Below are 15,523 nucleotides of genomic sequence, written 5' to 3' on the forward strand. Positions count from 1 at the left end.
CAACTTATTTTTTTTAGCTTATAAGCTGTTTTCAGCTTATAGGCATAAGCCCATCCAAACAGGCTCTTAATAAATTTCACATTGTATTATTGATTTCTTACCCATGTTTTTTTACTAAGATGACACTTACTGTGGGACGGAGGGATTATCATTTTTTGTCCTTTTATCCCCAATAATCCCCTACTTTCCACTTTTGTTTGTTTGCTTCTTCAGAGTTAGGGCACGATTACCTCGGAAAGAGACTCCACAGCCATTTGAAGTGAAAGTAATGACGAGATTTACGTTGCCTCATTGTCGCAATTGTAATCCATTTATGTCATTCTTCACTATTTCTCATTGCAATAATCACATTACTCATTCAATTACACACAGAAAATATTATTCTTCAACCATTTCAATTGAGAAAAAAATTAGGGTTTCTGACAGCATAAAGTGTTTAGATGATGCTGTGAATGTATTCCATCAAATGGTGAGAAATCAACCTCCTTGTTACAACTTCACTAAATTGTTGAAAACCATTATAGATATGAAGCATTACTCTTCTGTTATTTCTCTTTTTAAAGAAATGCTCAAATTAGGTATTCCAATTGGTGAATTCGTCTTGAGTATAGTGATTGACAGCTATTGTTGCATGCATTATGCTGATTTCGGATATTCTATATTACCCATTTACGTGAAGAAGGGTTTTCCATTTGATGCTGTCACATTTAACACTTTATTAAAGGGACTCTTTGCTGAAAATAAAGTCAAAGATGTGGTTAATTTGTTTAAGAAGTTGGTGAGAGACGATATTTGTGAGCCTAACAAAGTAACGTATTTGATAGTCATGAATGGGCTAGGCAAAAGGGGTTATACTAAAAGATGTTTAGATTTGCTCCGAGTTATGGAAAAAGGAAGCACTAAGCCCGATACAAGCGTCTACAACATTGTTATAAATGCCCTTTGCAAAAATACAATGCTCAATGCAGCTATCAACCTCTTTGACGAGATGAAACAAAAAGGCGTACCTCCGAGTGTTATCACGTATAGTTCATTGATTGATGGTATGTGTAAGTTTGATCAGTGGGAAAATGTTAGGTCTTTGTTACGTGAGATGGTAAATTTTAATGTTTATCCAGATGTGGTCACCTTCAACATAGTGATCGATGGACTATGCAAAGAAGGGAAAGTTGAAGATGCTGAGGAAGTAATGAGACACATGATTGAAAAATGGGTAGAGCCTAATGTGATCACCTACAATGTGATAATGGATGGACATTGTTCGCGTGGTCAAGTGGATAAAGCGAGGAGAATTTTTTGTTCCATGATAGATAAGAGCATTGAGCCTGACATTGTTAGCTATAACATACTAATAAAGGGATATTGTAAGAAAAAGGAACCAGAAGAGGCCATGAAGTTGTTTCTTGAAATTTCTCATGATGGATTGAAACCTAATATTCTTACATACAATACAATTATGCAAGGTTTGCTTGAAGTTGGAAGAACTAATTGTGCGCAAAAAATGTATGTTGAGATGCAATCTGCAGGGCACTTGCCTGATTTATGCACTTATCGCACTTTGCTTGACGGTTATTTTAAAAATGGACTTGTTGAGAGAGCTATGACGCTATTTCATAAGTTGGAATTAAAGAGAGAATGTACTGATATTGAACTTTATAGCATTGTCATTAATGGTTTGTGCAAAAACGGTAAACTCGACAAAGCTCATACCATTTTTGAGAAGCTTTCTGTAATAGGTTTACATCCCGACGTTATAACATACGGGATAGTGATTAAAGGATTTTGTCGAGAAGGTTTGTTTGATGAAGCGAAAAATATGTTAAGAAAAATGGAGGATAATGGTTATTTGCTAGATAACGCAACTTACAATATTATCGTGCAAGGATTTCTCAGAAGTAACAAGATTAGTGAAATGAAGTCTTTTTTAAAGGAGATGGATGGGAAGCGCTTCTCATTTGATGCAACTACAGTTAAGTTATTGATAGGTGTTGCGGAGGATCCTTATTTGATGAATATGATACCAGAGTTTCAGCGAAAAAACAAAAAGTAAATGTCTTTTTGCTTGGTTTATACGGCTATGCACTATTATGCAATTTCCATTTGCCTCTGCAAAGGAATTCACATCCAATGGAAATTGTGGAAACTGAGAAAATGGCAATTAGAACATTGCTTGAGCTTTCTAAGAAATCTTATCGAGGAGGTACGTCAGACATTCTGATTGTTTTTCCACTCTTATATTTTGGATATAAGATGTTATTGCACTCTTAGTATTAAAAAATATGATATCAGTTGCCACCTAACATTTGATTTTTACTGCATTCTTAAGTTCATTTGCCACCTATAGATCCGTATGCATCTAAGTGTCTTATATTGATGCAGTTAAATAAATATCCATTAATATGTCTAGTTCACATATAAATAGAAGTATATTCATGAGGATTATTCACAAATCACAGAGTGTATCAAATATCCTTCCTTAATTTCTTCATTCAATCTCGCAGATTAACAATTGCTCACTCCTTCAATGTTTTCGTGATTGCGTTACTTTGTCTCCATGCTCCTCACGGCTAATTGTTTGCACCTTGTTAATTCTGTACTAATGTTTAAGGTGTCTTCTTTTTTTCTTTACTTTGCCTTTCTTTGTACACTTACTGATATGAAGAAGTTTTTAGTAACTGCGTTAGTTTAACATGCACTAATAATGCATTCTTATCGATCTATAGAAAATCAAACCTCTATGAATCATATGCACAAAAGAACAGTTTGCTTTTATGAGATTTATTAGTTTCTCATATATATAACAAAAGTATCCTCTCACATTACTTCTTAATGTATCGACAGAGATTGATCTGATAATGATAGAGGCAGAAGTGGGGAGACTTGTAAGGAGGAAAGCAGCACTTACCCAGGTTTATGTTTCCACAGCCCAGAATGCAGAAATAGCTGCAGCCTCAAACAGGGATTCGATGATGGCCACTGTAGGAAAATCCTTTAAAGATACAATAGCTTTGGATGCTGAAGTCACGGTTTTGTTGATTAAATGAAATAGTTACTTTTCTGTTAGGTTGTTTAATTTATTTGTCTTTTTTTTGTGTGTGTGTTTTTGCATAATTTGGTGCTTGTATAACGAGAAAGTCCTTTGAATGGACATCCACAATTAAGTAGATTCATAAAACGACTACTCTCCCTCTTGGATGTTAATTACTAGATGTATGTACTCTTTTTTCTTTACCAGGACTTTTCCTACAGGATATTTTCGTACTAGTAAGTCGTAGCATTACTCCCGTAGTTTCTTGTCCTTCGATCCCTGTTATTATCTGTTGTTTCTTATAATTTAATTGTCTTATTATTTTGGTGTAGTTACTGTTAACCATGCTTTGTCATGATTTGTATAATATTTTGCCTTGCCTTCTTCACTTCTGTTAGTTCTTTTTCCGAACTGCCTTGAACTGTTTTCTTTTTGAGCCGTAGGTCTACCGGAAATAGCCTCTCTACCTCCAAGGTAGGGGTAAGATTTACGAACACTATACCCTCTCCAGACCCCACTTTGTGGGATTACACTGGGTAATGTTGTGTTTTTGCCTAAATATCTATTCTTTCATTGATCTGAGGCTTTCTTTGTCTTGTTAAGTGTTACAATAAGGTTATGCAATGAGCCTCCAGGGCTTTGGTCTAAGCTCAGCTTGTGATGTGTAGCACGTAATGGGTTCGAACACTGCTGGAGAAGCGTAAAGGGGAGGGCGCGTTATTCACCTAGGTTGGATCTGTGTGTGCCTCTAGCCCTTGGGGATTTCTCAGTTCTAAAAAAAATGTGGTTATGCAATGATGCTTGCCTTCCTTAAGTAGTCTTGTGATGTAGACTTGTATCTGAACAATGATTTGTTAAAGTATCGTGCATGAGGCTTTCATCTAGCTCTATCAATACCTAAAGGTGCGCAAACTGATCCAGACACCACGGTTATAAAAGAGAAAAAGAATCTAAATTTTGAATTTTCAGTATGCACTTACAAATTTATTTTGCCAACTCCCATCTCTTGTGATCATTACATTAACTATGAACATGAGGGATGTGTAATGAGGAAAAAAGTTCAATGGACATTAAGATGATTATTAACAAATATTACTACAATCGAACTACCAAAATGATCTTGTGATCATTACATTACTATTTGATTTTTGTAAAATCATTTCTCTTTGTTTACAATGAGAAGAACATAACAGGTAAATAATTTGTTCAGTACTATTGAGCTTTGTTCGAGTTATGGTGGAAGCTTCTAGGTCCATTAGTTACATCAAAACTAAAATCACCAAAGGTCCTTGTGAAATTTGAAATGTGAAAGGATGTGGACTATTTATTTTAAAGGTTGAAGATGTGATATTAAATTTAGATTGCTATACAAATAATGGCATACTTGGCAAAAATCAACTTATTACGTATTACATCCTTGAACTTCAAAGATTTAAAGACCAAACCAATAACTAAAAACAAATATCAAGTAGTATTTGCCTATTTGGTACTCTAGATATTGTTGCGTTAGTCTTGATTTTGAAGGAAAGGGTAGGGCTCAGGTCAATCAGTTGTGAGTTAAAATTCACAAATAATCAATTTTTAGTTTTAGTAATTGAAAAATTGTCAGTGTTTCAAATTTAACATATTAGGGGAGAATTATTTTCAAAGACGACACTGCAAAGTTGGTAATTGTGCTCCTATTTATTTGCACATTTATCAATTACTCACAATTAAATGGTATGCATTCTCACCTTAATTTTTACTTAAAAGTTAATTTTTTTCATTTGATGTAAAATCAAACACTGATAAATATTACTACTATCAAATATTTAACATGGCAATAAAAATACTCAATTCTAGATTTCTATAGTTTACATTTTCTCATTATATTTGTCACTGTTGGCTGGTTCACCAGATTTGAAGGAACGAAGGTCTCCTTTGTTGAGCTGCTTCACTGCTGGTGAGTTTATCTCACTCATTCTGTGCGTCACTTCCATTTAATTCCAATGACTATGCACGTAGGTGATTTGATTTATTGTACTAGATTTTATTTCATGTCGACAAGGTGTTTGATAATTTGCCTGAAAGAGAATCTCACAGAATAATAAAAAACGGATATGAACTAAGAAAGAAGGGAAGACCTGTTTAATGTTGTGGTCTTAAACGAAAACATACGTAGAATCCCTTTAATCTTGGTCTTAAATGTGCCGTGTGGAAAGTTGGAATTAAAAATTTGTCAAAAAAGGAAAGAGACATTTGTTTTTAAACTGACTAAAAAGGAAAGTAACACAAATGGATTGAAACGGAGGGAGTAGTATTTTTTTTAGGAGTGAAGTGTTACAAGCAGAAGCAGTTGTCTCTTGTGCTGATTGGAGGTATTTTTGCTCAATGTAAACATGGATTGAACTAGCAAAGTGGCTATATTTTTTGTAGTTCCATATGCAATCTGTTATAACAAAAGTATGTGCGCGCACAGGCAAACATGTAATGATTGTTTTCATTAATTGGTTGATTGTAAACATCAAACAATCTATTAGTAAGTCTCATAAATGACTTTAAGGATGTAAGAAGTGATATTCGCGATGAACATAAGGACACTTTAATCAAGGGGACATTTTGATCGATCATGATATTTGCTATAAGTCAAGTGGCATAGATCCGATCCTTCAATGACAGTTAAAACGAGTCTCTATGTGTCGCACCCTTTCTTCAGTTATATGTTTTATGGACAGTAACTAATTCTTTGGGTTAGAGAGAGGACCAGTTATCTAAAGACCTTTTATTTCTCACGTTCCATCCTGTGAACAGTTATTTGACCTTTATATCAGAAAAGAATTCCTCTATTTTTCCTATTTTCCTCGTTTTCCTTGTTTTCTTTTGAGCCGAGGGTCTTTCAGAAACAGCCTCCCTACCTTCCAAGGTGGGGGTAAGGTCTGCGTACACTTTACCTTCCAAGGTGGGGATCCTTTATAGCATGCTCACGTGCATGTATGTATGTTGTTTGATCATGTACTAACTTGGAGTTTACGCATTACAGGTAAGGGTAATTCAGGACTCACAATGAAGCTGAAGGTAGTTTGGAGGAAAGTATCTGATTATGTTCGATATGATCTGAAAGAGATTGCTTTTCCTTCATCTTTGCCGGACCCTCCTCACTTCAAAAAACGTAGGAAACTAACTTTGAAGGAGCGCTATCTTGTGAGTGTTCATTATTTTCTTTCTGGTAAAATCTTTTGGTGATGAATTATGAAGATGCATTTATCAGTAATTGCCATCTGTTCTTGGTAATATTGATTCAGGTGCTTAAGGAAGCGTCTAGGCTTTATGCTGCAAGCTGGGTGAGGGACATTGGTCCTGAACTTCGGCCCAATGAACACAAAAAGAAGCGTGAGATTGAAGGCGGGTTGGATGAAGAAAATGGTAACAGAAAGGAGAAGGAACCCTCAACATTAGAGGATCTAGGTAAAATACCTTGCCAGTTTTCTTTCATATACGATTGCTATTCTTTCTTTTTGTACCTGGAAACTTTACCAGAGATATGCTGGATCAATAGAGGTACTTTATGACTCAACATATAGTAAAAGATATGTCCCTATACACATTACAGGACATCTGTCCTACTTCTTTTTCTTGTATGAATGGTGGGAGTCAGTGTTCTTAAAAGAAAAAGGTGCAAAAAAGCGACAAGGTCTATAAGGCTCGAAGCGAGAAGTGAGAAGTGAAGCACACGTTTTCTTAAATGAAGCACACAATTGTTATTTGTGATTATAGTTATATTTTCTTGCATTACATGTATGATTTTAATTTGTTTGTCATTTCACCTCTTTTACTGAGCACTTTTAATTGCGTGTTGCACTTAAAGCCATTAACTGTCACTTGATACTTGTCTTTTCGCCAATGGCAATACTGCGTTAGCTTCTGATGCCTCTGTCTTATTAGATCTAGAAAAGGTTATCATCCATTTACGAAAGAGATTAAGAAAGTTAATTGTCAGTAGAAATGGCCTATCCTGTGACGAGTCTCCTGAAAAATTAGCTTTCGCCATTTTGGCTTTTTTGGGATGAAGTCTTTCTTAGTGTTTGCATTGAATTATCTTGGTTCAGGCTCATAATTGTAGCTATCTCTAAGATACGAGGATTATATTAAGCTTTTGGATAATTTCATCATACAAGGGGAAAGGAAGTTCAAAGGAGATCTCTTGTCATACTTTTTGATACTCTGATGACCTTTCGATTTCAAAACTCTCTATATTTGAATTTATGCAGCTAATTGAATTGTCATTGTTTGACTCATATTGATAAGTATTTGTAAAATGGATGATTATATGGAGCTTTTGATTAATTAGATGCAGAGGAAAGTAACTAAGACATCTCTTGCATACGCTGTGATACTCTATGACCTCTAGATGTTCAAACACCTGATGGTTGACTTGATGCAATCAAAATTTTCTCGCGTTTAGACAATTATTTTAAACTCCATTTAGTTCTGTCAATAGCCATGTTAATCACTAATTAATTTGCTTCATTTTCTGTTTGATTACCTGTTTCCATATCAAATAATGGTTTTCCTAATTCAACTTAGTAATAGTAGGGTAGTTGCACTGTAACATGAATACATGATTAATCTAATTTCTATTAAAACATCTATTTTGTTAATTATTTATGCCATTTCGTACTACTTTTTCATCCATCCATCTTAAAATCTCAATTAGCCGTGTTTATTTTATGGCAAGTGATGTCTTTACTGTTTGACATTCTCTACTTTTTAGGCCATAAGCTGCATGGCTGCTTCTGTTAAGCTCTTATATATTTTTTCTTCTTTATTTCATACGACTTAAAAGTTAAAACTTTGAGCCACTTATTCAGATTCACGTCAACAAAATTTCCAATGTCATCATTTGTCCTGTATATTGACTTCAGTACTGAATTTCTACTGGTCACCTTGTTTTCTTGCCCCTCCACATAGTCTTCTTGAATGGAATAATGAGTGGGTGTGTGAGTATTCATAAATAAGTGCATTCCATTTTGATCGTGTTAATTTTTAGTTTTTGAAAGTCAGAACGAGTTAAGATTATGTTCTCCACAAATAACAGATAATCATAGCTTGTATGTTCCCAACGATTTCTTCCTACAAAAATTCTAGCCACGAACCCTTAAAGCTGAAAGCTTAGGTGACTTTGAGGATATATTCCTGGATTAACTTAAAAGTGTTTTTTCCTTTTAAAATTTCCTCAGTATTTAGGTGTCAACAACCACGTAGCCTCTTGAGAACTTAGTCATGAGATCAATTTTGCTGCTACGATTCTGTTATAACATGCTCCAAGAAGCTGGGTATCTTAGTTTCACGAAAATTCTGCAATGATTTATGCTGAAAATCAACATTTACTTATTTGTTTTATCCATTTAAAATTCCTCTTAACCATATAAGCATTGCACAACATTTACACTTATCACACTGTATATTTCGTGTAGTCTCTTTAATTAGTAGATAAATCCTTTCAGTCGTATTGAAATCGTTTCTAAATTAAGTTACCAAACTGTTGTGCACCCCAGCTGTGGCTGCAAGAGGTGGCATGGAGACACTACGACCAGCACTGCAACGAGTTTACATGACGAGAGCTTCCGCATATACAGATGCACTTAAAAGTTTCATACAAGGATATCAAGAAGGCATCCAACAAATCATGGAGAAAAAGACAGACTCAAAACCATCCGAAGGCGCTGATGCATCCAACTCCAAAGGACCAACTTGAGTTTTAATGGACAATTTGTGAGTTCATCTTTTGCAATACCAGCTGCAAGAACTTGTACGATGTCCTCCCTTATTTCTGTCGAGACAATCATGTTAATAAGTATCTTCATTTCTCATTTTTGTACATAACTAGAATGGCGGTGATGTAAGGAATGATATTTACATGAACAGTACTCGGGTACTACCAGTTTTTGAGCACTGCTTTATTTTGCTGTATTCATTTTACTGTTGTTTGAAGTTGGTTTGGCAATGTTCTCCCTTTGGCTCACGCCTGAAATTTCCTTAGATATTTTTTAGTGGCTATGCATAGATGCATTGCTGATTCTAACAGTCTTGTTGATGTAATTAGTGGCGGAAGGATTTTTCACTAGGGTGTTCAAAAATATAAAAGAGTAAGAAACGAAGAAGCCAAAAGGGTTTAACATCTACTATTTATATATAAAAAAATAATTTTAACATTATGTATACATGATAATTTTTTGTCGAAGGGGGTTCGGGTGAATACCTGGCCATCACTTGGCTTCGCCCCCGGATGTAATAGGTTCAAACTATAGTAAATTAGAATGTAGTAGTAGTCTTGTTAAGAACGTATCTTGACATTTTTTACTTTGACCGACTTCTTGAGAATTGAACTTGAGAGCTCTCACAGGTTAGATCGACAAATCTTTCCTACTGTTCTTTTTCATATGAATCATCAAAACATATGTAGTCGTACACTGAACACACTGTTGAACAAAAGGAATTCTTCCATCGAATTAGACTAAAAATGTGAAGCAAAAGCCGTTCAAACTGTAACTTGCCTTGAATAGATGGCAAATAGCACTCCTAAGACACTACCTTCTTTTGGTATGCAAACTAAATTATCCCAAAATTATAATTCTGAGACTAATTTATCCCATCGAAGAGATCAAAGAGGTAGGATAAAATTTCAAGATTAATGGAATAAGGTGAATATACGTCATTAAGTTTGGGCTTCATTTTGTACTCTATTTAATAGAAGGTACAAATTAATCTCAGAATAAATTTATACCTTCTATCAAACATGGTGCAAAATTAATTCCAAAATTAATACTGAAATATCCCACCTTATATCGTGTATCAAACGACCCCATTGGTACAGACACTATTATCTTATCCAAAATCGACTCAAATTGAACCGTGAACGCTTGTAATCTCCATTATATTTCCTCTTGGTTCCTATACTTCTTGTTAAGGATGTCATCCTATGTTTATTTATAAATTCTTGCAAACAAGCAATAACTACGTTTCAGTATCAAACAAGTTAGGTGGCAAGATTTTTGTATACAAACGGCCCATATTATTCCATTTGGGCCTTTGTTTACGTCAATCTATACTTGGATGGCCCACCTCTGCTCCACTGTTCAGCTCCTCACACCTCAAAACACTGACGTTTCTTTCAAAGTTGCAATTTTTTATTTTTTTTCCATTTACTTTCCCCTGGACTTGGAGTTGTTGAAGTTGACATACATCACCTTTCTGGGACGAGCAGGCGGCCAGAAAATCTGGGATTTTTCCCTTTTTAGTTTTCTTTTTCTTTTAATTGCTTGTTTTTGATATTCCATTTTCCAAGTGGCCCATAATAGTGAATCCTTATGTCACATCCACAGATCTTATCCCTGGTGATATCTCATCTGGTTGACATTTCTCGAGTAATCCATATCCTGTTACAACAACCATACAGTATAATTATTAGCAACACCATAAAATAAAATAAAAGGTTCGATAGAAGTACTAATAATTGTAGTGTGTGCATATGACCATCCCTGTCTGGACCACCAGTTATTTGGTGATACAGATAGCTAAGTATTCAATACACCATGAACGTTTCAAACGAACTTTATTGCAACTTCAATAGCATTTTGCTTCATGTTAAAGGCTTGGAAAACGTCGTGCACTTGACTTTACCCGTGCATCATTAAATTGTATGCAAAGCATGCTTATCTGAAGCAATATACGTGTGGTCATCAGAGGAGCTAGGGTACTGAAAGGGGGTTCGTACAAAATTATACCATATATAAGGTTAAACCTTCTTTTTTTTTTTTTTTTTTTTACATTTGTATAGTAGGGGCTAAAATTGTGACTCCGTCATTACATGTGATATTGCTTCTAAAATAACAGCAGTCCTTGGACATCTTAATCCTCTCTTGTTATTTTAAAATGACCCAATCAAGTCTTTCTTTTCTTTAATTGTGGGGAAATTGGCCAATTTCAAAAACCAGAAGTGTTACCTAGGCATGAAAAGAACATGACCTACTACAAAAAGGTACTACGAATTATCTTGCAAAAGGTTGTATTATGTCACTTCCCAAGCTTAATACTCCCTCAATTTTATTTTATGTGAACCTATTAGCTAAATATATGAGATTTAAAACAAACAAGTAAAATTTTAGAATAAAATATATAATCAAGCATAAAATGAAAAGTATAAAAAGTTGAAATTTTTCTAAAGTACATAAAAAAATAAAAATAAAAAAATTCAGAACATGACAGGAGGGGAGTACCACATAAGTCTTTGGTATGCCAGCTCGCAGAGTTTGATTTGGTTACCAAATAGAAGTCTGACTCTGGCAGTGAGCAGCAAAGTTGACTATATTGCTTCCTCTTTTTTTTTTTTTTTTTTTTGTTCTCCAAAATATCTTTTGGTTCATTGAAGTTTGCTTCAAGTTTTTGAAAGTTGCCTGCTATGGTAAGTCGGGACCACGAACCAAATAATAACACACAATTTAAAGATGTCCACACTATTAGCAATCATTTTATTGATGTATTCCCTAGGTATTCTCCTTTCACACGACTCCACACATGCGGAAAACACAATCAATACCTTTAAAAAAAAAAATTAACAACGGATAAATTCTATATTAAATAGCCGAGTTCGCTATTAATCTTATTTAGCAACAGATTAGATATAAATTATTGAGTTTAGCAACAAAATGACTAATTTTTAGTTTTCTGTAGAGCGGGTAGATAGATAGAAAGAAGACTTGGAAAGGGAAAGAAACGGTAGAGAAGCTTAGGGAGAAGAAAAGAAAATTTTGTTTTCATTTTTACTATAAGGGAAAGGAAAAAATTAGAGGAAAGGCTAGATTATTATTTTCATTGGACCCCACAAGAGAAAGAGAGAAGAGAATATCTCACATTAATCCAAAACAGGGAGAATATAAAATTCTCAAGGGTTGCTTGGAGTCCTCTAGAACACACATTACTATTAATCCATCTGTTTTTTTTTTTTTTTTTGGAAACATAGTTTTGAGAGTGACAATATTAATATTATATTTTTTTATAATGGAAGTGTTCTTGTTAATTTACACACATCTCGACTAATTTCACGTACTATCTGCTACCTTTTACCAAAATTGATACCAAACAATTCTATCCTCAAATTTCTATAACAAAAATTAAAGTTTAAAGACTTAAAAGAAAGTACTAGTTAGCTAGTTGGGCAAAGAAAGCTAGCACAAATTCCAAAACAGCTTACATGTGATTTCAAGAAGTAGCAAAATTGATTCCTTCTACAAATGAACATTACTTGTTCGACTAGACTACTTGGTGGCACTAGTATAATTTTATTTATGTTTCTTGGCCTTTAGTCACATTGCTAACCTATTTCCAATTTAACTAATACACCCTGTTAGCTAGGTGCATTGTATTTTAAGAATTGAAGATTACGTAGGGTGACTGTAGAGTATGTATAGATCTGTTTCACTAAAGGAAACAGGAAAATCAAACTGGGAATTTGGACTGATCAATCACATATTTAACACTATTCTTAATAGTACAAAATTACCTTTCTTTAAAAAAAAAAAAACTACTCAAGGGCCCATTCAGATTGTAAAACAAAAGTAAAAATCTGTTTGGTTATACATCGCATCAATTTTCACTGGGAAAAAGTTTTTCAACCCAAAAAAAAAAAAAAAATCTCTCACAAAACATCAATATTTTCTCAAATGCATGTCTAAATGCATTGTCAATCTTAGCTTTAAATGTTTTTTCGACTTAATTTCAAATACTATATTTCCAAAATATCATTCAGTTCATGTCCAAACGCCTACTTATTCAAGTAAGAAAGGTTGAAATCTTCATTAATAAAATAAAGAGCGTACCATGTTGTTGTAACTGTCACTATTATAGGAAGCAGCTGCAGGAACAACATGAGGATTGGAATAATGGACTTGGTATTGGTAATAGTGTTGGCTAGCTTGACCCTGATACTCATGACTTTGTTGGTGGTGGCTCGATGATGATGAGCCATCTGGGGTCGATGGCTCTGAGCACGACTCATCTACCTCGCACTCTAGGTTCACCCCAAACAACCTTACTTGTCTCCTTGTATTGTTCCCATTTGTTGTTGTTTGGTTGTGCATTACTCCTCTTCCTATATATATTAATCAAGAACCAAATCAATAAAATAAACAAAAAACATAACTTTCCAAATGTTACTGTGCAACAAAATAATGAATTTAAACCTTCGGCAATTAAAAACTGATCAAGTTAGATGGAATAATGTGTATGAACGGGCAAATGTCATGTTTCAAATAAATTTCTAGGTGAATATTTACCTGTATCAAATAGTTTACACTAAATAAATGAGTTTAACCCTAGCACTTTTAAATACTAAAGCGGTTCACATATCACTTAATCATGAATAAGTAATAAATATGAATAGAAAAGACACAAGATATTACATTCATTGGTTTGGTACTGAAACCGAAATATTAGTACCAATCTTGTTGTTATTGTTATTATTTATCACTATTGTTCTGGCAAAAAAAAATTATTTTACTATATAAAAAGTTACATAGACAACGAAGAAAGAGAAAAAAGTTTATGCATCGGATGTTTATATCAAATGATACAATTTAATCTTATTAATAGTTAAAATTAAAGTGAGGATGCATAATATTTAATCATGATTAAGTTTCAAATGTGTTTACACAATACATATGTCTTGCATTGATTAAACTAATGTAAACTCTTTAAGTGTAAATAATTTATTTATTTATTTTAAAATAATACCCTACATAATCACACTAACAAACGGAAAACCAAGATACGTGTAGTACTTGTCTGCATGTAGGTACAGTACTAAAAATCGAAAAATGAAGGGAAAAAAGAAAAGAAGAAGATAAGAGGTTTTTAATGCGAAATGTATGTGTGAAAAAGGAGGAAAAAAAAAAATTGCCTAGTGCGCTAAGTTCTCGCTATGTACTGGAGTTCGAAAAAAGGCTAGATCATACGAATTTATTGTACGCTGTCTTAACAAAATGTATGTGTAGAAGTAGAAATTAAATATAATACCAGCATGAATAAAGCCAGGTTGGTATGAAACACCTGCTGATGGATAAGGATGGGCCCACCCACCACCACCACCCGGCGGAGCAACGGTGATTGTAGCGGCGGCGTTCCTCCTCCTCCACCGAATAAACTGTCGGTCACCATCAAACCGGTGTCGCTCAAATAAAACAATATCACCAGCATCTAATTTTTTCTCCTTAACATAACGACTCCATCCTTTAGTTAAAACATAACTCTGGCTACTATTCCAATATGAATATCTAAATTTCCATAATTTACCCAATTCGTCCTCGAAACTCAGTAATAATCCCTTGTCACCAGAGTCACTAATGGAACCGTTAAGGGGGAAGTATTTTTCCGCGTTTTGTTTAGGGATGACTAATCGGTTGAGCTTCCCTACATCGCTAGGAGTTAATGGTTTCTCGAATAAATGTTCTTTTGGGATTTCAGTTTCTTCAAATTGGTTGATATTATTGTGATTTGGAGATGAGGATTTGCTTGTTGATTCCATGAAATTGTAGTGTTGTTTTGTGCTATACCAGAATAATGGTTCTGTAGGAAGTTGTGAAGAGAAATGGTTGATGGACATGTCCCAAAAGAAGTGAGATAGAGAAAATAGAGAGACCAAATGGGTTTATAAATGACTTTATGCAGTGATGTAACAAACGTGGAAGGAGCAGGTAGGACCGTAGGATGCCTGTATTTGAACAGAGGTAGGGGTGTGATTATTGGGTTTGCATTTAAGTATCCGTTTAGCCGTGAAATTTTTTCACTTTTCCCGAAAAAAAAATTCACTTTATTTGTAAATCAATATTTGATCGTGAAAATTTTAAATATAACTTAAAATTATATTTAGAATTTGAAAAACACCTAAAACACTATTTTTCCTGCAACCAAATATTCCCTGCAAAAATTATACCCGAACACAATTTCACCTTCAACTCCAACTTCAAAATACCAAATAAAGTGAAAAATATTTGGTTCATGGTCAAACGCCTACAAACACAAAAGTACTTCTTAAATAATTTAACCAAACACAAATTATTATTCTTCAAAGCAATTTTTCAAGAAAACCCTTTTGATAAGAAAAATATTTCAAAATAAGCTGATTTCAACAGTTTGGCCAAACAAATCCAAAATATCATTTAATTGGTACCTAAAATAAATTATAACGTATTAAACAAAGTAAATTCCGCCTATGTGATTAAAAAGGGGGGAAAGGGTCAAATATACTCCACTACTTTAGTTTATTAGCTAATTTTGCCCTTCGTTAGCCAAAATAATCAAATATACCCCTCCCGTTACAAATTGGAGCCAAATATACCCCTACATTTAGCAAAGTTTCAAAAATACCCCTCATTTCTAACATATTTCAACATAAACAAGTCTAGTCATTTGGACGATATGGACGCCACATGGCATTTAACTTATTCTATGTGGTGCCTACGT

At 34.1% G+C, this 15,523-nt stretch overlaps 3 protein-coding genes across 9 annotated transcripts; 2 read left to right on the forward strand and 1 right to left on the reverse strand.

Moving 5' to 3' along the window:
- Positions 1-268: 268 nt before the first annotated feature.
- Positions 269-2,194, forward strand: LOC132605440 (putative pentatricopeptide repeat-containing protein At1g12700, mitochondrial). Its single transcript, XM_060318586.1, has one exon. It carries the CDS (start codon positions 269-271, stop codon positions 2,048-2,050), a length of 1,782 nt encoding a protein of 593 aa, XP_060174569.1. The 3' UTR covers positions 2,051-2,194.
- Positions 2,195-4,543: 2,349 nt separating this feature from the next.
- LOC132607200 (uncharacterized) lies at positions 4,544-8,998 on the forward strand. Of its 4 annotated transcripts, none has more exons than XM_060321062.1 (5): positions 4,544-4,585; positions 4,908-4,970; positions 6,048-6,208; positions 6,310-6,472; positions 8,563-8,998. In XM_060321062.1, the coding sequence occupies exons 3-5, from the start codon at positions 6,071-6,073 to the stop codon at positions 8,760-8,762; spliced, it is 501 nt and encodes a 166-aa protein (XP_060177045.1). In that variant the 5' UTR covers positions 4,544-4,585; positions 4,908-4,970; positions 6,048-6,070; the 3' UTR covers positions 8,763-8,998. The 4 variants fall into 4 exon arrangements, with proteins under 4 accessions (XP_060177045.1, XP_060177046.1, XP_060177047.1 ...); XM_060321063.1 differs by lacking the exon at positions 4,544-4,585 and adding an exon at positions 4,606-4,747 and having other exon boundaries at positions 4,926-4,970; XM_060321064.1 differs by lacking the exon at positions 4,544-4,585 and adding an exon at positions 4,624-4,747.
- A 426-nt stretch (positions 8,999-9,424) lies between these two features.
- Positions 9,425-14,722, reverse strand: LOC132607199 (B3 domain-containing protein At2g36080-like). 4 transcript variants are annotated; one of them, XM_060321058.1, is made up of 4 exons: positions 14,111-14,722; positions 12,883-13,154; positions 11,284-11,463; positions 9,425-10,443 (listed from the first exon to the last, which is right to left on the reverse strand). In XM_060321058.1, exons 1-3 carry the CDS (start codon positions 14,661-14,663, stop codon positions 11,326-11,328), a joined length of 963 nt encoding a protein of 320 aa, XP_060177041.1. In that variant the 5' UTR covers positions 14,664-14,722; the 3' UTR covers positions 9,425-10,443; positions 11,284-11,325. The 4 variants fall into 4 exon arrangements, with proteins under 4 accessions (XP_060177041.1, XP_060177040.1, XP_060177042.1 ...); XM_060321057.1 differs by having other exon boundaries at positions 14,078-14,712; XM_060321059.1 differs by lacking the exon at positions 11,284-11,463 and having other exon boundaries at positions 14,078-14,704.
- Positions 14,723-15,523: the final 801 nt, after the last annotated feature.

The sequence above is a fragment of the Lycium barbarum genome, chromosome 8 (assembly GCF_019175385.1).
Source record: "Lycium barbarum isolate Lr01 chromosome 8, ASM1917538v2, whole genome shotgun sequence".
In the NCBI taxonomy this organism is placed as follows: Eukaryota; Viridiplantae; Streptophyta; class Magnoliopsida; order Solanales; family Solanaceae; genus Lycium; species Lycium barbarum.

Bases quoted from the DNA above. Each gene is read 5' to 3' on its own strand.
- LOC132605440 (XM_060318586.1), top strand. From the start codon at position 269: ATGACGAGATTTACGTTGCCTCATTGTCGCAATTGTAATCCATTTATG.
- LOC132607200 (XM_060321062.1), top strand. From the start codon at position 6,071: ATGAAGCTGAAGGTAGTTTGGAGGAAAGTATCTGATTATGTTCGATAT. The intron at 6,209-6,309 runs GTGAGTGTTCAT...ATATTGATTCAG, and splicing joins CTTTGAAGGAGCGCTATCTT to GTGCTTAAGGAAGCGTCTAG. The intron at 6,473-8,562 runs GTAAAATACCTT...TGTGCACCCCAG, and splicing joins CTCAACATTAGAGGATCTAG to CTGTGGCTGCAAGAGGTGGC.
- LOC132607199 (XM_060321057.1), bottom strand. From the start codon at position 14,663: ATGTCCATCAACCATTTCTCTTCACAACTTCCTACAGAACCATTATTC. The intron at 13,155-14,077 runs GTATTATATTTA...TAATATATATAG, and splicing joins ACCTGGCTTTATTCATGCTG to GAAGAGGAGTAATGCACAAC. The intron at 11,464-12,882 runs GTACGCTCTTTA...GACTTACCATAG, and splicing joins GTGACAGTTACAACAACATG to CAGGCAACTTTCAAAAACTT.